Source organism: Myotis myotis, unplaced genomic scaffold (genome assembly GCF_014108235.1).
Source record: "Myotis myotis isolate mMyoMyo1 unplaced genomic scaffold, mMyoMyo1.p scaffold_m19_p_6, whole genome shotgun sequence".
Lineage (NCBI taxonomy): Eukaryota > Metazoa > Chordata > Mammalia > Chiroptera > Vespertilionidae > Myotis > Myotis myotis.
In genome coordinates this window covers 84,780,423-84,802,694 of record NW_023416368.1, presented here as the reverse complement: position 1 = coordinate 84,802,694, position 22,272 = coordinate 84,780,423, and the positions used below count along the sequence as shown (strand labels likewise).

Below are 22,272 nucleotides of genomic sequence, written 5' to 3'. Positions count from 1 at the left end.
AGGGGAGCCTGATCCTGTGCATTGAGCATCTGTCCCCTGCTAGTCAGTGCTTAGGTTTTTATACATATAATCAAAAGAGGAGAGGTCTCTTGAGTTTGCAAGGCCACCATGCAGGCCTTCCCTGAGCTAGGCAGGTTAGTATGTGGCCCCTTTTTGGCCACACTGGCATCTTCCTCTGACAACAGTAGCAGCTGCACCAACCATCTGAATAGCCCAGAATATGGAAACCTGAAGGGAGAATAGTGCCCTGAGTCTGAGCCATTTGCATTTGACCTCAGGTGTGTACCCTTAAATCTGCTTGCCTGTTAGGACTATAGGTCAATATAATCCTTAACGGCCATTTATAAGCTTCCCACCACAGGAGAACAAAGACAAGGAAGACTTGTCCAAACTTCTCAACACACGACAAAGACCAGGAAAATTTACTGGGCACCAGGAATCAGACCACATAAGGAATTAAAACTGTCCTAAAAACACCTGATTGAGCATTCGCTTTCCATTCATATTCTAAGCCCCAAGACCCACTGACAAGAGCTTCCTGCCAGTGACTCCATATAAAGATGAAACTCCAGCTCCTGGGTGCTACCATCATCAACCCAATATCTCCTTGGCTCAGCCCTTCCCTTTGTATATCCCTTCCTTAAATACAGTTTTTCATTAAAAAACAAACAAACAAACTTTTAAACTAAAAACTAAATAAATAAATAAATAAATAACCTAAATAAATGAAAAGACAGCTTGCATTCATAGATCTACAGATTCAATGCAGCCTCTATCAAAATCCCAAGAGCATTTTTTTGCAGTAATTCATCAGTTGATCCGAAAATTCATATGGAAATGCAAGGGACGAAGAATGGCCAAAAGAAGCTTCAGGAGGGAAAAAGAACAAAGTTGAAGAAATCACATTTCCCAATTTCAAAACTTATTACAAAGGTACAGTAATGAAGACTCTGTGGTACTGGCATCAGGGTAGACATAAAGATCAAGGGAACAGATGTGAGAGTCCAGAAATATACTCTTGCATTTTTATTGCCAACTGATTTTCAACCAAGAGTGCCATGACCATTCAACGAGGGAAAAAATACTCTTTTCAACAGAGGCCTGGGACAACTGGATAAGCCACATGCAAAAGAAGGAAGTTGGACTTCTACCTTACACTATATATAAAAATGAATTCAAATGGATCAGAGACCTAAATGTAATAGCTAAAATTATAAAACATGTAAAAAAACAAAAACAAAACTAGGAAATGACCTTTATGGATTGGGCAATGGTTTCTTATATATGACACCAAAACCATAAATGACCAAAAAAATATATAAATGGGACTTCATCAAAATTTCAAACTTTTCTGCTTCAAAGGACGCCATATGTTCACACATAATGGGAGAAAATACTGTCATGCACTGCTCAATAACTGAGAAATGCGTGCGAACATCATGAGTATACAGACACAAGCCTAGGTGGTAGAGCCTTCTACACAACCAGGCCTATTTCTCAAAGGCCACGAACCTAAATAGCCTACTGTACAAAACAATACACGATTAAGTCAAGTGCAGAGAAATGATGCAATCAAGAGAAGCAGTAAAAACGAGATGTATGAGGCTGCTGTGGGTGTACAATAGCATACTGTTTTATAACAAAAATTATTTTAATAAGTAGAAAGAGTACATTTTAAAATAATGATGAAAAGTATAGTATAGTAAATACATTACCTGTAACATAGTTGTTTATTATTATCAAGTATAATGTATTCTACATAATATCTTGTGTTAATTTTATTTTTTTTATATATATATTTTATTGATTTTTTACAGAAAGGAAGGGAGAGAGACAGACAGTTAGAAACATCAATGAGAGAGAAACATCGATCAGCCGCCTCCTGCACATCTCCCACCGGGGATATGCCCGCAACCCAGGCACATGCCCCTGACCGGAATCGAACCTGGGACCCTTCAGTCCGCAGGCCAAGGCTCTATCCACTGAGCCAAACCGGTTTCGGCCTTGTGTTATATTTTTGTAGGACTGGCAATGCAGTCGGTTTGTTTACACCAGCTTCACCACAAACACGTGAACAATGTGTTGCCCTATAGTGTTACAACAGCTACGATGTCACTAGAGGACAGGAATTTTTCAGCTCCATTATAATCTTACTAGAGGCCTGTTGCACGAAAATATTCATGCAATAGGCCTTCCCTTCCCCTGGCTGCCTGCACCGGTTTTCCTCCGGCACCCAGGACCCAGGCCTTCACTCCGGCCGGAGCTGCCTTCAAGCCTTTCCTGCTGCGGCCGGAGCGGCCTTCAGTCTCAGCCGCCTTCAGTCTTCGCTCTACAGCTTCGTGCCTATGTATGCAAATTAACTGCCGTCTTTGCTGGCGGTTATTTTGCATATCTCCCTGATTAGCCAATGGGAGGCATAGCGAAGGTATGGTCAATTACTATGTTTGTCTATTATTAGATAGGATGGGATACCATCCTATACACAGAATGACCACAATGTCATTATGCAACACATGACTGTATTTGCACATCATTCATCTCATAAAGGACTAGTCTTGATACCAGATTTAAATAACTTTTACAAATCAACAATAAAAAGACAAATAATCCAAAAGCAAAAGAGCAATCCATGGACCAACAAGGGGACAGGTCTATCAATCCATCTCTACAATAAAACCCATCTCTAGCCCAGCCGACATGGCTCAGTGGTTGAGCATCGACCTATGAACCAGGAAGTCATGGTTCAATTCCCAGTCAGGACAGATACCCGCATTGCAGGCTTGATCCCAGTGTGGGGCATGCATGAGGCAGCTGATCAGTGATTCTCTTTCATCATTGATGTTTCTGTCTCTCTCTCCCTCTCCCTCTGCCTTCCTTTCTAAAATCAATAAAAATATTTTTTTTGGAGGGTGAGGGCATGAGTGGAGGGGATGGGGGGTAATGTGGGGATAAGGACACATATGTAATAACAACAAAAAAAATTTTTTTTAAATATTTTTTTAATGACTATTTGGGGAGGTTAGGCTAGAAAGTACAATAGAGTGGTGATGTTGATGGAATAATACAGTTATAAAAATAGCAAAGCTTTCCATGTACTGATATACAAAGACCATTTTTTTTAATATATTTTATTGATTTTTCACAGAGAGGAAGGGAGAGGAACAGAGAGCCAGAAACATCGATGAGAGGGAAACATCAATCAGCCTCCTCCTGCACACCCCCCACTGGGGATGTGCCCGAAACCAAGGCACATGCCCCTGACCTGAATCGAACCTGGGACCCTTCAGTCCTCAGGCCGACGCTCTATCCACTGAGCCAAACGGGCCAGGGCCAAAGATCATTTTTTAAGAAATCAATAAGCTGATTATAAAATTTATATGTAAAGGCAAAGGAATTTGACTGGCCAAAACAATTTTGGAAAAGATAAACAAGGAAGATTCTCCCAGCCTGATTCAAGACTTACGATAAAGCTACAGTAATAAAGAAATGTGGTTTAACCCAAAGGGCAGCTGCATGAAATGGACCCCCATGAACATGACCAACTGATTTCTGACAAAGGCAACTCAAGGGAGAAAGGATGGTCTTTTCAATAAATAGCATTGGAACAATTGGACACTCATAGGCCAAACAAATTATAAACCTCAATCTATACCTCATAAGTCATACAAAAATTAACTCAAGCCCTAACCGGTTTGGCTCAGTGGATAGAGCTTCAGCCTACGGACTGAAAGGTCCCAGATTTTATTCCGGCCAAGGGCACATACCTGGGTTGTAGGTTCGATCCCCAGTTAGGGGGCGTGCAGGAGGCAACCGATCGATGATTCTCTCTCATCAATGATGTTTCTATCTCTCTATCCCTCTCCCTTCCTCTCTGAAATCAAATATATTTTAAAATAAAAAAGGATCCAACTACTGATGCACACAGCCTAGATGGCTCTCAAATGTATCATGCAGAGGGAAACAAGCCAGATTCAAAGGCTGCATAAGCCCTTTTATATGACATTCTAGAAAAGGCAAAACCAGAGTGGAGAACCCATCAGTAGAGTCAGATATGAGGGGTGGAGAGGGGTGAATACAAAAAAGCACAGGGGCCCTAACTGGTTTGGCCCAGTGGATAGAGGTCAGCCTGTGGACTGAAGGGTTCCAGGTTCGATTCTGGTCAAGGGCTTTTACCTTGGTTGCGGGCACATCCCCAGTAGGGAGTGTGCAGGAGGCAGCTGAATTGATGTTTCTCTCTCATTGATGTTTCTAACTCTCTATCCTTCTCCCTCTCCTTTCCTCTCTGTAAAAAAAATCAATAAAATATATTTTAAAATATATATTCTTTCAAAAGGGCACAGGAGGTTTTGGGGGGTGACAGAAATGTTCTATGTGTTGATTGCGGTGGTTACACAACTCTTTGCATTTGTCAAAACCTTAGAACTATACACTAAAAATGAGTGGAGGTTTACTAGGGTTAAATTAAACCTCGAGGGAGAAGAAAAAATAAAATAAATGAGCAAGTACTCTATGTGCTAATACACTAAAATCACCACGAAATACTGTTAAGTAACAATCTCCCTGTTCAGAACAGGGTGTAAAGCTGTGTATGGGGGAGAATAAAAACACATTCATATTTGCTTCTATTTGCACTGAGAAACTGGGAGGACACACAGGAGACTGGAAAGGGTGGTTAGCTATGCTAGGAGGAGGAGGACAAGAAGGCCTCTCTCCATCTTTTATGATGGTTTTGAATTTGAGGCTGTGTTGGACATATTACATATTCGAAGCCTCAATGCTCCAGAATAGTGTATAAAAAAGAGTACTACTAAAAAAAAAAAAACAAAAAAACAGAGTACTACACTGCAGTGGGGAAAGCTGATAGACACTACCTTAACCAAGAGATCAAGGTCAACATCACTTGTGCTAAGCCTCATTGATATCAAGGATGCAGAGAGAAGGGCAGCTTATCTCTGTAGTCTTCCTCCCCCAAACCCAAAGCCCTAGTATAATCATGAGAAAACATAAGCGAAACCCCAATTGAAGGACATTTTATAAAATACCAAGGTTGTGAAAAACAAGAAAAGACTGGTGCTGTCACAGACCAGCCGAGATTCAGGAGATGTGACAATGAAATGCAGCATGAGGTCCTGGATGGGGCCCTGGGACAGAAAAGGGACACAGTGAGGGAAACGGAAGATCTGAGTAACGCCTGGCACTCATCAGTGATGATAATATACTGAAGTTAACTTCTTAGTTGTGAGAAATGTACCATATTAAGGTAAAATGTTGACATTAAGGATAGATGAAGGGTATATGGGAGCTGAATGTATCTTTGGAACTTTTGTAAATGTAAAGCTTACTTATTTTTCATAAATCTAGAATTATTCCCAAATAAAAAATTTATTAAAACAAAGGTAAGAACTCCTCAAGGCACTAAATAGCAGGGACATGGCATGAGGTGGTCACATTCTGGCAAGACTTTGGGCGGTCAAAGATGAACTCATGGTGGCACTGGGGGGAGGGGGGCAGGGGACAGCTACACATAGGAATCTAGAAAAAAGGACCTGACAAGAGCCATACACCGATGGAGGTGGTTCTCATGCTAATGGTGATAGGAAACTCTGCCTCACTCTGTATACATACTAAAGGAGTGCATTTTATTTTACAATGAATACAGTCGAGTAATTCTTTTAATTAAAAAAGAGAGTTGAGCCATAACCGGTTTGGCTCAGTGGATAGAGCGTCGGCCTGTAGACTGAAAGGTCCCAGGTTCAAAAAAAAAAAGAATAAAGAAAGGTCCCAGGTTCGATTCCGGTCAAGGGCATGTACCTTGGTTGCGGGCACATCCCCAGTAGGAGGTGTACAGGAGGCAGCTGATCGATGTTTCTCTCTCATTGATGTTTCTAACTCTCTATCTCTCTCCCTTCCTCTCTGTAAAAAATCAATAAAATATATTTTTTAAAAAAAGAGAGAGAGTTGAAAAATCAAGCTAGAAGTTGTTTCTCACTTAGTGCTGGAAGTATATTCCAGGTAGGGCCTCCCCACCTTCGAAAGCAGCCACCCTGAGCTCCCCAGCAACCTGTGCCAGATAGGGCAACAGGAGACGCCACCAGGGCAGAAGCTGAAGCCGAGCTTCCGTCAAAAGGGCTTCCGCCCAGACGAGGGGAACTCCGTGTGGCAAGATAAGCCATGCCAACCCAAACCACAGGAAGGCTCCCTCCAGCTGAGTGGGTGGCTCCTGGCCTCCGGTTACAGGCTCCCGTCTTGATTTCTAGATCCCGGGCACTCCACTGCCAGGTAAAAACTTCTCAAGGCATCAACCTCAAAGCCCTAGCTCCCCAGCTGCAGGGCCAGCTGGGGGCCTCCTGGCGAAGAAGCTGTGACCCTCAAGAAGGACCCTGCCCATCAGCACCGAAGACAAAGGCCCCATGGCCTGGGACAGACAGGGCTGTGTCCCTCACCCACAACAGGGGGCTGGCCTGGCTGTGCCAGGGTGTATCACCCAGGAGGCGGGTGTAACCCCAGCTGGGACTGTTCCTGCCTGTTCCACTTGCCTGCCAGCCTGCCAGCCCCAACACACTCTTATCTCTGGGAAAATGTCATGTGGCAGAGTCTCCAGGGCGCCTCCTCCTACGTCTGGGCATAAGAGTGTCACCGGGGACCTGGACAGCTCTGCTGGCTGCTTGTCCACAGCCCCATGGGTCTCCCGTGATAAAGAGAGCAGCAGTTCTCCAAGCTGTAGCATATGCCTGGAATATCCCCAGGGTTCTTTGTTTTGTTTTGTGTGTTTTTTTAGGGCCTTCTGGTAAAAGCCGGAAGACCTCCTGGACAAATTCAAAAAGAGCTGTAAGCACTTCCCCAGGGGTTTAAGTTGGTCTGGGGAGGGGTCTAGAACTGGGACCTGGTATTTTATGGCATCTCCCCATGGTGGCCACTAACAGGCTACCAGGCTGAGGGGTGACAACCCCCAGAGGCTTCTTTGCCTTGGTTCTTGGTCCACGTGGGCACCAAGGGGGGGAAGTAGGGGCTGACTTCAAACTTCCCGTCCGTTTTGAGATACTGGAGTGCCTGAGAAGAGTGGTGTCCTCTCCTGCCAGGGCCACCTGGTACCCAGACAGAAAGTAGAGTGGAGGGGGCATCTGACTGGAAGCTGTGCAGGGTGTGAGGGGGGGCATCATCTTACAGCTGGGGAGCCAGCCCAAAGAGACATCCAGGCCTGCCCAACCTTGGGGTCTTAACCTATTATTACTCTTTTTGTCAAGGGGCAAATCATAGCCCACCACAAAGACAATGCTCTTCTGATTCCCTGGAGCACCCCATGTCCCCAAGTGGGCTGTGAGCCCCCAAAGACAAGTCCCAGAGTAGTCCTCTGGCCCCCTCCTCAATGCACATTTATGCAGTGCAATTAATTCAATGCTGGTTTCTAGGTCATTAATTTCTTTTCTTTTTTAAATTTTTTTCAGCCTTACCCAAGGATATGTTTTTTATTAATTTGAGAGAGGGAGAGAGAAGGGGGTAGGGAGGGAGAGAGAGGGAGGAGGAGGGAAGGGAGAGGGAGAGAGAAAGGGGGGAGGGGAGGGGGGGAGGGAAACATTGATCAGTTGCCTCCTATATGCCCCCAACTGGGATCGAACCCAAAACCTAGGTATGTGCCCTCAGTGGGAATTGAACCCACCACCTTCTGATATACGGGACAACACTCCAACCAACTGAGCCACCAGCCAGGGCAGTACATTCATTCAATATGCATGTTCCTACTCTGCCAGGACAGCAAAGGACACACAGACAAAAATCCCTGCCCTTGAAGCCCTGCTATTCTTGAGGGCAGGGAGAAGACTGAGAAGAAACAAGCAATTTCAGGTGCTAATAAGAACCATCAGGATAGGCAGTCTGAGCGTGCCGAGGTCCTGTGTGAGCTGGAGCAGGTCAGGGACAGCCGCTCAGGGAGGTAACGTTTGAGCAGAGACCTGAGAAGAGACCCGCAGGTCAGGTAGTATAGAGCTCTGAAAAAGAGAAAATGCAGACAGGGGAAGAGAAAGGCCCAGGGTTGCCCTAGCTGGTTTGGCTCAATGGGTAGAGCATCGGCCTGCAGGTGGAAGCGTCCCAGGTTGGGTTCTCGTACAGGGCACATGCCTGGGGTTGCGGCCTCGGAGATTCTCTCTCATCATTGATGTTTCTATCTCCCTCTCCCTTCCTCTCTGAAATCAGTAAAAATATATTTTTTTTAAAAAGAAGAAAATAAGAAAAAGAGGGAAAGGCCCAGAGTGGAAGTGAGCCTAGGAGGTCCCAGAGGCAGCCAGGAGGACATGTGCCTGGAAGGATGAGCAAGGGGGAAAGGAGAGGAGGTGACAGGGGTCATGGGAGGAGGACTACTTGGGCATCTGCCCCAAAGGAGGTGGGAGCCACGGATATCGGTGAGCAGAGGAGGAATGTGTCCTGATTCAGGTGTTCACAGGAGCCGGGTGGATGCTGTGGGGAGTGAGGGTAGGAGCTGGGGGACCTGGGGTAGAGGTGACTGCACTGAGTAGAAGAGGTAAGAAGGGGTGAAGCGTGGTAAGGACACGCTGACCAATTCCAAAGCTGCTCACTGAACTCCGGTGAAGCCGTTACTTGGTGGTGCCCTAGACATCACACCCAGGTAGTGATGGCCACATGCCCAGTGCTGGCCATCACCTCCCAATGTCCTCCTCTTCCATATTCTACACAGGTATACCCTGTCCGGTGCAAATCCTGGGACCGAATGACTGGAAATAGCTTCGATATCCATTACCAAGAGCCCGTAAATAAAGGTGTCTTTGTATTGTGAAGTACTACACAGCTGTGAAAAAGAAACGAAAGTGCCCTATGGATAACAGGGCATGAGCCATGAGCTGGGGCCCACAGCCAGGCAAGACAGGTACGAAGGTACAACGAGTTCAGCAGTCATCTGTCTGCTTCTAGCCAGCTCCTGCCTGTCCTCCTCGCCTCAGCAGAAAGACCTACTGCCTCCTTCAAGAAGCATTCCCTCACAACCATTCCCACCCCAAGGATCCACAGCAGAGCCTCCATCTTCCACATGCCTCCTCTCACTCACACTGGAATGTGCCACCTGAGAGGGTAAGGACCTCTTGAAGCCTCTCTCACCATGACATCCCCATGCGAACATATCCTCTGTCACTTGGTATGGAGGTGCCTTTCTCCACCAAGGACATACCGGTTGAGTGGACAAGTGGGTAAGTATGAGGGCTCAGAGCCCCCCGCGCCCCCTGGCCTGCCCATTTCTGCCCCTCCACTGCCTCATCAGGGAAATGGGGCCGACCCAAGATGACATACAGACAGTACTCAGTGCCTGGCACCTAGCAAGTGCCTCACAGACATGGAAAGCCCATTCAGTGTGGAAGACCAGAGCCACACCCTGTCACCAATGAAGGAGGCAAATCAAGCAAGTGAAGCATAGCATCGGGCTCTTCAGTGGGCACCACAGGATCCACAGGGTTTGTATTACTCCTTGACACCCTGCCTTATACCAGAAACTTCTGAGGCCATGCCGACAAAGATAGAGTGCTGGAAGAGTGAAAACCAGCCCCCATGAAGCCAGACCAAGGGGAAAAGGAAGTTGGAAGATTTGATGAAGCCAGGGGTGAGGGTGCTATTCCACATGTAGGCCAGCAGAACTGTGGCGTAGGCCTACCAGGCTGGCCAAGGCTCTGGGTTCGAATCTGACCACCTGAAACCCCAGCATCGTTGGGCACACCTCTGTGACTCAGTTTCCTGGCCAGTAAACGGGGATCAAGCACTGGTCTCAAGCGTGAATCATGGCACACAGAGGGTGCCGTCATCACTCATCTGGACAGCTACAGGGACTTTGCTGGCCCCCTGCCTCCATTCCTCACCCCTCTGGGACAATCATGAAGCTCTAAGTAGCAGTTACAAACAACACATAAAGACCTCTAGGATGTGTTGAATGGACGGAAAACAAATTGCCAAACTTGGGTTGGTCCCAGTTCTGGAAAGAAGACATACTTTCAAACAACCACCCCTAAAAGTGCTGTATATTCCTACAGATACCAGCACATACATATGTACACAAATACATAAGAGGCGCCTGGCAGGGTATACCCTAAACTGGCACGTAGAGCTGGGAGGAAGGGACAGGGTGGGCCATGTGTTCTTCCTCATGTATCATGGTTTCCCTTTTTACAACAACACTGTTACCAGTGTTCTACTTGCGTAATTAAAATTTATGAAAAATCAGCCTCCGATGAGCAGTTTCCTGACCCTCATGTGCCTGCTGATTCTTGCTTCCATCTCAGTCCCTTTTCCGCATGTGCAGCAGGCACCCGGCAGGCCAGGTGCACAGGGCCCTCTGCTCCTGCTGTTCCCTCTGCTCCTGCTGTTCCCTCTGCCTGGGATGCTCTTCTCTGGAGTTTCTGAGGGACTGGCTCCATTGCAGGACACCCACCCGAACCGCCCCTTCTGAAGCAGCCCCCTCTATTTTCACTGCATTTCTTAAACTTCAGAATGTTCTTGCTCATGTAACCATTCACCTGATCTCTGTCCCCGCTGGGTGCCCAGCACCTGGCTCAAGGTAGGTGCTATTTAAGGTATGCACAGCTAATCAAATTATTCTAAAAGCCAGAAGTCGCCCAAACTGCAACCTCAACCTCATCCTCAGACACAAGTGCCATGATCCACTGTTTATCCCACTCACGAAAGCCATGGCCACATCTTCCCAGCCCCACTGTGCCTGGGTGTCTGTCTCTGGGTGAGAAAGGCCCAGCTCAGGCCTTGGCTCCTGGGCTCCTCCCTGTGTAACTTCAGACCAGTCCCCCGGGCTGGGCTGGTCTCGGTTTCCCCACCTCTAAAGCAGGGGTGCTAAGAGCAGCACCTGTTTCCCAGGGCTCTGGGACCTTGTGGTCAGATTTTAGACATGGCACAGGGTGATTCTACACGAACATCAGCTCTTACTGTTAAAGTCACAAACACCCAACAGCAGGTGAAACCTAAAGGGCCACCCAGCATCCTGTTCAAGCCGGAAGAGACTCCAAGGAGGAAACACCTCAGTGCCCAGCAGGGGCCTCGTTGCCAAGACTAACAGAAACCCAGATGCACCCAGAAGCAGGAGTCTCTCCTCTTCAGTGCCATTCTGCTTCACAGGTAGGGCTACTATTTTCTTTTACTCAGATTGTAGCTAAGATCCTATAAATATCTCATTATTGGCTTGCGTTTTTCCAAAGCTTTAACACAATAAGGGCTTAATTACAGCATGCGCTTAGCAACCCCAGTAAATTAAGGGTTAGCTGATGTTCCCACTTTTTTCTGCAGTAAAGGGGCCTATAATTTTGGCATTTTCATTCAAATAGGGCCAAAACTTGGCAGATGTGATTCTGAGCCAAATGCAAACACCAGGAGAGGCACAGGATTCCATTACAAGACCAGCCCCTTCTTCCCGCTCTGTCTTTGAAATCTCTAAAGGGAAAAAAAAGAAAAAAGAAAACTCCAACTCTAGAACTATCCATAAGCCAGTCCTCTGCCCTCACCCAGAACTGACCTGGCTAATTAGCAGGGACTTTCAACCTGTGAACCTAAGGAGGGCCATTATCCATTAAGACAAATAATTCTGAGCTTCGGAGAAATTTATCTTTCTGGTTATAAATCACAAAATGAGCAAAAACCAAGATTCACGTGGAGAGACAACCCACATGTGAGGTTTGGGGGGACACACATTTTTCCAGGCTTTTTACTATACAAACAAAACTATTTTGAACAAGATAGGAGTCATACCATCCATGTGGTTTGGGACTTAGCAGGTCTTACATGGCTTTCTGGGCCATTAAATCCTCTTCTAGATCACTATTTCAGTAGGATGTTTGGGCATATTGTCTAGTGAATTCCCTACTGTGAGGCATTTATTTATTTATTTTGGTAATCCTAACCAGAGGTTACTTTTTCCATTGATTTTTAGAGAGAGTAGAAGGAAGGAAAGGAGGGGGGAGGGAGGGATGGAGGGAGGGTGAGGGAGGGAGAAAGAGAGAGAGAAAGAGAGAGGAGGGAGAGAGAAAGAGAGAAAGAGAGAGAAAGAGAAACATCAATTGGTTGCCTCCCACAGGAGCCCTGACTGGGGCCAGGGATTGAACCTGCAACCCAGGTACATGCCCTTGACCAGGAATTGAACCCGAGATCCTTCGGTCCTCCGGCCAGTGCTCTAACCATTGAGTTAACTGGCCAGGGCTGTTAGGCTTTATTTTTTTTTTAAATATATTTTTATTGATTTCAGAAAGGAAGGGAGAGGAGAGAGAGAGAGAAACATCAGTGATGAGAAAGAACCAATGATTGGCTGCCTCCTGCACACACCCGACTGGAGACTGAGCCCGCAACCAGGGCGTGTGCCCCTGACCAGAATCCTACCCAAAACCCTTGAGGACAAAGGCAGATGCTCCATCCACTAAGCCAAGCCACCTAGGGCTTGTTTGGCATTTTTGCTCCCTATTTCCCACCACCATAAATGAAATGAGCAGAAATTCTTTTCACGGCCAAATATCTGTTCGCAGCCACCTTTCCCATTTAGAAACAAACCAGGAACAGGATCCTGCTAGCATTTCACAGCCTGGGGAACAGGCAGGCCTGTGGTTCCCCAGCTGGTTCTGGCTTGCACTGCCAGGCACTCAATTAGTGTTTGTGCTAAAATGCAGTGTTACTTATATTAATAAAGTAATTATGAATTCCTTTTCTTTAAGGAAAAAGAAATTAACAACTGATCATCAGACTCCTAACCCCGGGCTATAGAAAACGCATAGGTCTAATGTTTCACAAGGATTAGCTCATTTGATCCTTAACGCATTTCCAGGAGAAAAGGACCGTTGTAATCCCCATGATCCAGAGGAGAAAACTGAGGTCCAGAGAAAGGGATGGCCACATTCCCAAAGGCACCTGTAACCTCTTCCATGATGACTGGCCTGTGTACATAGGCCACACAGGCAAAGGCAATTCAGTTTTGCCCAAAAGAAAGGATAATGAAGGCCAGTTGGTTGGAGCATCATCCCATACACCAAAAGTTGACAGGTTCCATTCCTGGTCAGGGCACGTGCAGGAGGCAACTGATTAATATTTTTTTCAAATTGGTGTTTCTCTCTCTCTCTCTCCCTCTTCCTCTCTAAAATTAATAAAGAAGCCCCAGCCAGTTTGGCTCAATGGATAGAGCATCAGCCTGTGGACTGAAGGGTCCCAGGTTCGATTTCCATCAAGGGCACAAGCCCAGGTTGTGGGCTCGATCCCATGCAGGAGGCAGCCAATTAATAATTCTCTTTCATCATTGATGTTTCTATCTCTCCCTCTCCCTTCCTCTCTAAAATCAATAAAAATATTGATTTTTTAAAAAATAATAATAAAATTAAATTAAATTTAAAAAGGAAGGAAGGAAATGGAGGAGCAGCCATCATTGCCAAGTGGCTTCACCCACTTAAGATCCATTAAGGGACAGAGCAGCCCAAGGGGCAGACCCATGCCCATGTCTGGCAGGGACATGAGCCAACAGTCATCCTGCATTTGTCAGGCACCCACTGTGTGCCAGGCAGCAGCCATGTGTCCCTGAAGGAACACAGCACCAAAGACCAAATGGAAATGCAGTTGGAGATGGTAGAGTCCCATGGGCAGCTGTTTCTCGTTAAAAGAAAAATGGCACCAGGCCCTTACATGCATTCGGGGGATCTGCTCACTGAAAAAATCAAAGTAAAGCTAAAAATCTGTGCACAAAAGGGGCCACATGCTAACCTAACAAGCTCAGGGAAGGCTTCAATGGAGGTCTTGCAAACTCAGAGACCTAAAGTAACCACAAAGGATGGTCTGAAATTAAACTAAAAGCAGTGATGGTGGGCAGTTACATCCTAGGCCAGTATCTTCACTGACAAGGTCAACCTTTACCTTCACTGAGCCTATCTGTCTTTTTGCATCTATGATAACATACCCTTTGAAATGTCTGGGTAACTTGTAACTTCCCTTTTTCTGGACCCCTTGGGGCACAACCTAACGTGCTAGGCGCCAGAACAGACACCACAAATTCCTTCATTATCATGTTAATTGATCCTGCACCCACCTAAATGTGTCTATCATTTTACTTTTTATCCAATCCCAGGGGTTTCCCCGATTTGCTTTCTCCCGCCTCTCTAGCCTATCACCAATGGATTGCATGTGAACCACCTATGTCCCTCCTTTGATTGCAATGTGTAAATACAGATGTAACCTGCCATTCTCCGGAGCATTATCTCAATTCATCAAGGTTCTGCTTCCCGGCATATGTCGACAGTTTGGCTCAAATAAAGTCACAAAAATTCTTTACACGTTTCAATGGTTTTTTACGTTAACAAATCAAAGGTGAAAGCCTCAACTTGCCCAGGACCAAGAAGACAGTAAGGGCACCAGCAGCAGTTTTCCTCTACTCAGAGCCCTCCTTAGCCCTCAGGGCTCTGCATGGCCTACACCCACCAAGACTGAGAAACCTCCCCAACTTCATCTCCACCCCTTATACCAGCACAGTCCTACCTCAGTGCCTTGGCACTAGCCGTTCCCACAGCCTGGGATGCTCTTCCAGCAGGTCTCCACTGGAGGCTCCTCCTTCAGCTCCTTAAGTCTTTGATCAAATGTTCCCTTCCTTGACCCCCTCCCTATTTAAAACCATAAACCTCCCCCTCCCCCATTCATTCTCCTCATTTCTGCTCTTTTTTCTTTTTTTAAAATATATATATATTTTTTAAATATATTTTGATTTTTTACAGAGAGGGAGGGAGAGGGATAGAGAGTTGGAAACATCGATGAGAGAGAAATATCGATCAGCTGCCTCTTGCACACTCCCTACTGGGGATGTGCCTGCAACCAAGGCACATGCCCTTGACTGGAATCAAACCTGGGACCCGTGAGTCCGCAGGCTGACGCTCTATCCACTGAGCCAAACCGGTTAGGGCCCTGCTCTTTTTTCTATAAGTTATCACCTACCAAGTTTCTTCTTTATCTGCCCCCTGCTGGTAATCCAACCCCCCTACCTCCACCCCCCGCCCCCCCCCCCCCCTCGCACACACACACACACACAGCAAGGGCAATGGTTTTGTTATCTTGCCCAGGGCCTAGAACAGGGACGAAACATGTTTCAGTGAAGGAATGAAAAATGCAAAGCATTTTAAGCACTTTTTCTGTGCTAGATGCTCCCAAGCACTCTAAACCAGCGGCCGCCAACCAGTGGTCCGTGAGGTCCGAAAGGTTGGCAACCGCTGATTTAAGGAAACCTTTGGAGCAGGGGTCGCCAACCAGTGGTCCTCGGACCACTGGTGGTCCGTGAAGTCCGAAAGGTTGGCAACCGCTGCGTCTAAACAATCTCATTTAATCGTCACTCCACCCTCACTGAGGGGCACCAGGTGACTTTATCTGCCCTAAGAAGTGAAACACACCCAACCTGGAGGCCCGTGGAGTCAACAGAGGCTCAGTGAGGAAAGGCTCACAGAGTCACCCCACGCCTCAGGGGTTGGAGGCTTCAACGGTGGCCTCCTCCTGCTCTTTTCCCAAAGAAAAATCTCCCAAGCCCCTCCCTCTCCTTAGGGCCACAGGTCTACCTACTGGTGCAGAGCCAGAGGTCTTTTTGTTGTTGTTTTAATCCTCACCCGAGGATACTTTTCCATTGATTTTTAGAGAGAGTGGAAGGGAGAGGGAGACAGAGAGAGAGATGTGAGATAGACACATCAATTGGCTGCCTCCCACACAAGCCCTGACCAGGGCCCGGGATCAAGCTTGCAACCGAGGTATGTGCCCTGGACCAGAATCAAACCCTGGACCCTTCAATTCACAGGCTAATGCTCTATCGACTGAGCCAAATCGGCCAGGGCAAGCCAGGGGTCTTAAACTCAAAGGTTCACAGGGACAGAAGGCAAATGTGAAATGGGCCTGGGCAGCACTAGGGAGTGGTGGGGACTGCTGCAGCTCGTGCCCGGTCCTAGTTTGACCAGGCAGCAAGTGGCTGCTGATTCTGAGATCTAGGCAATTGGGCCCCAAGTGAGATGGAACAGGGAGATCAGAAAATGATGATTATAACAGCAGCAGCGATGGGTACATGGGTATAGCCAAACATGGTGGAAGCCTTAATCTCTAAAGATCTTAGATATTGACAGCTAATTAAAAACAAAACCTTCTAAACACCAGGCAAATGAAACAAAAGGTCCAGCAAGCAGGTCTTGGGCCTCAAGGCCACCCATGAGCAACCCCTGGTACAGGGCTAAGTTAACTGGGTCATTCCCACTTGGACCACATTCTTAGAAAACCCACAAGGGGGAGATAATGAAACAGCAGCTTGTGCTGACCCCCAGGCACATGCCCTTGACACGCTCTTGTTTGTTCCTTGAAACCAACAGGGATATTCACTGTACAAGTCTTTGGTACAAGGAAAAAAGTAGTTTGACCAAATTCACAAAAAGAAGTAGGAAAAGAATTCAAAATAAGGCCCGCCTGCTATCCTTTTAGAACAGGGCTTTGTAGTTGAGGGGCCTTCTCCACATTCCAGAAATAAAAACAAATTAGTTCTGTTAGAGCACCCCTTACCCAAAGAAAGGCTTTTTACAACTTTGGTTCTCAGGCCCTGAATTAATGCTCTTAACATGGGATATCGCATTGCAGGCTTCGGGAGGAGGTTGCCACAGGAGCCAGCTCAGTAGTAGTTGGCAGTCACCATATGCCAGGGTGGGCGGCAGAGAAAGGCAAGGGGCAGAGGGACAGAAGAAAGGCAGAGAGGAGAGAGAGACTCGGGCCTCCACCCAGCCAGAGCCCCCGATTCCTCACTGAACAACCTCACACAAGAGCCTGTTTCCCACTCTGTAAAATGAGACCACAGCAGTCCCACCCTCACAGGCTTACATGAAGTCAGTGTGAAACTTGAGAGCACTTTAATCCTGATGAACTTTTGCTGTCTATACGAGAGGCGCTAGATCAATAAATAATGGCCATATAGACCTACTGTGTGCCAGGCACTGTGCTAAGCAAGCACTTTCAACACACTAAGTCACTGTATCCTTGCAACAGTCTTAAAGGACAATCACCCCATGTCTAGTCGGGGAAACCGAGGCTTGGAGAGGTCAAAAACCTGTTCAGAGACAAAGGTAAATGAAATGGACCAAGCTCTGTAGGCACCCACCGGAAGCCCGGCAATCAAGGAGATGGCCATGCAGAGGGGCCCACAGCCCAAGCCTGGCTGACCCAAAACCAACACCTTTCCACCACCGTGGACAGAGAGCAAAGCGCCAGAGACAAAAAAGGAAATTCTGGCCCTGGCCAGTGTTGCTCAGTGATTGAAGCAGCGGCTCATTCATCGAAGGGTCAAGGGTTCGATTCCCAGCCAGGGACCTCTTGCCTGGGCTGCGGGTTCGATCGCCAGCCCTAGTCAGGGCATGTGTGGGAAGCGACCGATGAATGTGTCTCTCTCAGGGTCATATTTCTCTCTCCCCCTCCCTCCTTTCCACTCTCTCTATAAAAAATAAAATAAGCCCTAACTGGTTTGGCTCAGTGGATAGAGCATCGGCCTGCGGACTCAAGGGTCCCGGGTTCGATTCCCGTCAAGGGCATGTACCTTGGTTGCGGGCACATCCCCAGTGGGGGGTGTGCAGGAGGCAGCTGATAGATGTTTCTCTCTCATCGATGTTTCTAACTCTCTATCCCTCTCCCTTCCTCTCTGTAAAAAATCAATAAAATATATTTTTTAAAAAATAATAAAATAAAATAAAATAAAAATCAATGGAAAAAATATCCTCACCCGTCTGGCGTGGCTCAGTGGTTGAGCATGGACCTATGAACCAGGAGGTCATGGTTCGATTCCAGTCAGGGCACATGCCTGGGTGGCGGGCTCGATCCCCAGTGTGGGGCTTGCAGGAAGCAGCCAATCAATGATTCTCTCTCATCATTGATGTTTCTATCTCTCTATCCCGCCCCATTCCTCTCTTGCTAAAGAAAACAAACACACCAATAAAAACATTTTAAAAAAGAAGAAGGAGGAGGAAATGCTAGGAGCAAAACCCCAAGCTTCTGGGAAGCCAGGGGCAGTCAGGCACCCAGCTGGGCTCCCGCCAGCTTGGTGGCCTTGAGCAAACAAAGTCCTTTCTGAGCCTCCCTGCTCATCTCTAAAGTGGGGATAAGAGAACCTCCACTCTACTTGCTCATCATGGGAATCAAGATGCTGAATCAAGAAAGAAGTCAGCCTGGCACCCGCTGAATGAATGAACATTACTTCCTAACACTGATAACAATAATAACAGCAATAATAACAACTATGATATCATTTGGCAACCACAGTCACAAATGGAGTCCTTCCTGGAATGAAAATGTGGCCGCCCATCTGGGAGGCAGAAAAGCAAGAGGCTAAAGAAGAAAGAGAGGGGAGAATCAAACACCTTTAATGACCTCAGGACCATTTCTCATTCATTAGCTTCCTGAATCCCTGAAACAGCCCAGAAATAGAATTTGCCCACTAGACAGATGGGCAAACTGATGCTTCTCAGGGCTACCCAAGGAAGACCCTATCCCAGCTCTTGCCATGAGGGCCTGATCAGACAAGAAGTACCTTTTGTCCTGGCCAGTATGGCTCCATGGTGGGAGCATCGGCCAGCACACCAAAGGGCCACAGGTTCGATTCCCGGTAAGGGCATGTACCTGCGTTGTGGGTTCGATCCTCGGCCCAGTAGGGGAGGGTTCAGGAGGCAACCAATCAATGTGTTTCTCTCTCTTCCTTCCCTTCCTTCTCTCTAAAAACCAATGGAAAAAATATCCTCTGATGAGGATTAGTGACAAAACGGAAAAGAAGAAAAAAAAAGTCCCTTCCCAGGTTCCAAGAGAGCCCGAAATTGGCAGGCTTTAGCTTGGGGGCTGGTCCCTGTCTTCCAGGGCCCTGGAAATCCTGACATGGTCCAGGAAAGAATCCCTTAGAAAGTTCCCCTGGGTCCTACTTCCAACTGCGAAGAGAGCAGTTCAAGTCTCATACTTCACCACCTGCTCTTCCTATGCTCCCATCACCCTCTGCCACAGAGCTTGAACCGGACACTCAGGGGCTGTTAGGGCACTTGGGCAGACTAGTCACTAGGAGGAAAGACAAAAAGATGAACTTGGAAGAGAGGAGCTAGTGTTTTCCAGGGACCAAGCTGAAGAGTCAGTCCGAGAGCCAGACAACAGGGTTCCCTAGAGTCCAAACAACCAGTCAGACACAGAGGTCAGCTGGGGTAACCCACCAGCGAAATGGCTGTTAGTCTGTGAGGGGCACGGATGGGCGGCCAGACGGCACAGGTGACCCTGGACAGCTAGCTAGACAGCAGGGAGCTGCCCTGCAGAACTGGACAGATGGACAGCCAAATGGTGGTAGCAGGGAGGCCTATCCAGGATAGAATCAGCCAACCAAACGGCAGTAACTGCTCCAGATAAATGGACAGCCAGCAGACGACAGGAGTCGGCCCAGCAGAGATCGAGGTGGCACGTTTCGGACAGAGATGGGAGACCTCCCCCTGCCCCACTAGCAACCAGATGGCAGAATTCACCCACTCAACCTGGGGACCAGAGAGTCAACGGGGGTCCACCGCACATCCGGGCCCACGCCTCCCTGCCTGTAAGACTCCCCTTGGGGCGGGGCTGGGCCCCCAGCCCCTGCAAGGCGCCCTCAGCTCACAGTGTCCCACAGGGCCCGCCTCCCTGCCCCTGACCCCGTCACGGGCACGCAAGCGCCGCAGTTACGCCGGAGGCGCAGGGCGCGCCATTCCCCGTCCGCCCTCCGCGCCCTGGGCCACCGCCCGCCGGCCGTCGCCACCGCGTTCGCTCACCGGCCCACGAAGTTCTCGAGCACCGAGCTCTTGCCCGCGCTCTGGCCGCCCACCACGGCGATCTGAGGCAAGTCCAGGTGGCAACTCTGACCGATGGAGCTGAAGGCGTCCTGCAGCTTGTTGACCAGCGGGATCAGCTCTTCCATCCCGCGATTGCCCATGGCGCCGGCGGCCCCGGCCCGAGCGCCCAGCGCTCCCCGGCTGCCCCGTCCCTCAACGACGCGGTCCCGCGGCGTCCGCGGCCGTTGCTCCCCGCCCGCCCGGGCCTCAGCGCGACACCCGCTCCCGGCTCGGCCTCACGGTCGCCACTTCATCCGGTTCTCAGGCGACACCCGACCCGAGCGACCTCCCGCCCGGCCCCAAAACCTTCGCGCCACCCCTGATTGGCTAACTGCGCTGCCACTCATGCAAACCAGTCAATAAAAATGAGGCACGGTCTTAAGGCGGAGGGACCCGTCCCCCTGGAGACCTCCTCGCGGGTTCATTGGACGTTAAGAACTGTCGCTGTTAGGCTTGGGCCAATACCAGCGGGTAGCGACACGTCAAAACCGGTAGGTGGTTTCGGAAAAGACATGTTGGCTCCGCCTACTAAGAGGAGTTCCCGGGCAGCAGGAAAATCGCCAGTTTTATTGGCAGGGAGACCCTCCAATCAACAACGCTAGCCAATGATGTTAGAGATCGATTTTTTTAAGACACTGGTTTGTCATTTGACTCTACCTAGTTCCCTAAAAATTTCCCGTTGGTTCATATAAATACCATAATCTCCGAATTGACTCTGATTGAGAACTATATCTGTCAGTCAATCTCCCATTCTTACTCATAATTATTGTCTATTATGAGTCTTCCCGAGCAGAGGGTAAGACCCACGGCACACGCCGAGTCTTAGTGGGACCCAGTAGTGATCATCACGAGTTTCTGGGCTGTAACGAAAACTACAAGTCCCAGAATGCATCTCGGTACCGGGCTTGCAAACCAGCTCTCTGCGCGCGGGTTCCAGTATGCTTTGAATGCGAGAGTCAGGTGATGTTAAGGATTCCTAGGGAGCGGCATTGCTTCCCACCCATATTCCTATATACAGTCACACCACCATGCCTTTGCTATGTTGTGCCCTCCCCTAAGAATACCTTCCCTCCACGTCCTGTCTGGATGAGCTAACTACATGACTCTTCAAATTTAGCATATCATGATCTTTTTGAGTACCTAGTGAAACTCAACTGATCCTCTGCTCATAAAAAGACACGCTAAGAAAAGAAGTAATTTGATTGCTCTGGGCACAGATGGGCCAGAGAGAAACTGCGGAGGAGTCCAAAGAGTGCTGAAGCAACCCAGTAAGGAGTCAGGAACAGGTTTCTGCCTTGACCAGAGTAGGAGAAACCTGGAAACACCCAGTTAGGGTGTTTCCCTGGAGCTAAATAAATACTATGTGGCTGCTGTAAAAAAAGATAAGGAAGTCTCATGTATTGACATGTAAATAATTTGAAAAATACTGAGAAAAAAGCAAGGTACAAAACTGCATGTAAAGGACACCGACATTCATGAAAAATATGTACACATGGAACGTTTCTGAAAAAATACACAAACTGATCAGTTGAATTTTTACGCTATTTGAATGGTGGTCCTACACATGTATTACTTTTTCCATTTAAAATCCCTTATCTTTGCCGAAACCGGTTTGGTTCAGTGGATAGAGCTTCCGCCTGCGGACTAAAAGGTCCCAGGTTTGATTCCGGTCAAGGGCATGTACCTGGGTTGCGGGCACATCCCCAGTAGGAGATGTGCAGGAGGCAGCTGATCGATGTTTCTCTCTCATCGATGTTTCTAACTCTCTCTCTCCCTTCCTCTCTGTAAAAACTCAATAAAATATATATTTAAAAAAATTTTTTAAATAAAATAAAATAAAATCCCTTATCTTCTAAGAACACCAGCTCTGTAATTGGCCATATCAGGGTTAGATCCTGGGCCTGTTTATTTGCTGAATGACCAAGGGACTTCATTCCCCTGAAACTCAGTTTCTTCGTCTGTAAAATGGGGAAAGTTGCCATTCATGCATCATAAAGTAGTAAGAATTAAATGCACATTACAACCATTTAGAACAGGCCCGGGTGCAGTGTAAGCATCTGCTAGATCACACCTATTATCATTATCATTGTGCTTACTGACAGCAAGACTATGCCAAGTTTGAAGAGTCAAGGCCAAAGGCATGAGCTCTGGATCCAGGCTACTACTTCCTCGGTGGTGACCTTGGGTTAGCTACTTCCTCTCTCTGGGCCTGTTTACTGACATATAAAAAGGGGGAGGACAGGAGTGCTGACTGACCCCCGAGGGGTTAGGAGACCTGGGCCACAGGAAAAGGAATGCCGCTCCCCCTCTGGGGTACTTCCTACATTCTGGGCTGAGAGGTGGTTTCCAGATACCAGCTGCTGCTATGGTTACTAGTTATTACAATCAATGTGAGATGAGGGACACTGACCGCAGGGACACT

The 22,272-nt window shown here is 47.9% G+C and overlaps 1 protein-coding gene and 1 non-coding gene across 13 annotated transcripts in view; both read right to left on the bottom strand.

The window, feature by feature from the left end:
* DNM2 (dynamin 2) overlaps positions 1–20,134 on the bottom strand; it is an 87,353-nt gene extending 67,219 nt beyond the window's left edge. For 8 of the 12 annotated variants that reach the window (XM_036314644.1, XM_036314632.1, XM_036314637.1 and 5 more), the window contains exon 1: positions 19,791–20,133. In XM_036314644.1, coding sequence (XP_036170537.1) covers positions 19,791–19,951 — 161 coding nt within the window. In that variant the 5' untranslated portion in view covers positions 19,952–20,133. Of the gene's footprint in view, positions 1–19,790 lie in introns of all 12 variants that reach the window. The other 4 variants (XM_036314639.1, XM_036314635.1, XM_036314636.1 and 1 more) reach the window with 1 other exon arrangement.
* LOC118659442 lies at positions 6,776–6,838 on the bottom strand. Its single transcript, XR_004968560.1, has one exon. It is a non-coding gene; the product is annotated as a U7 small nuclear RNA (small nuclear RNA).
* Positions 20,135–22,272: the final 2,138 nt, after the last annotated feature.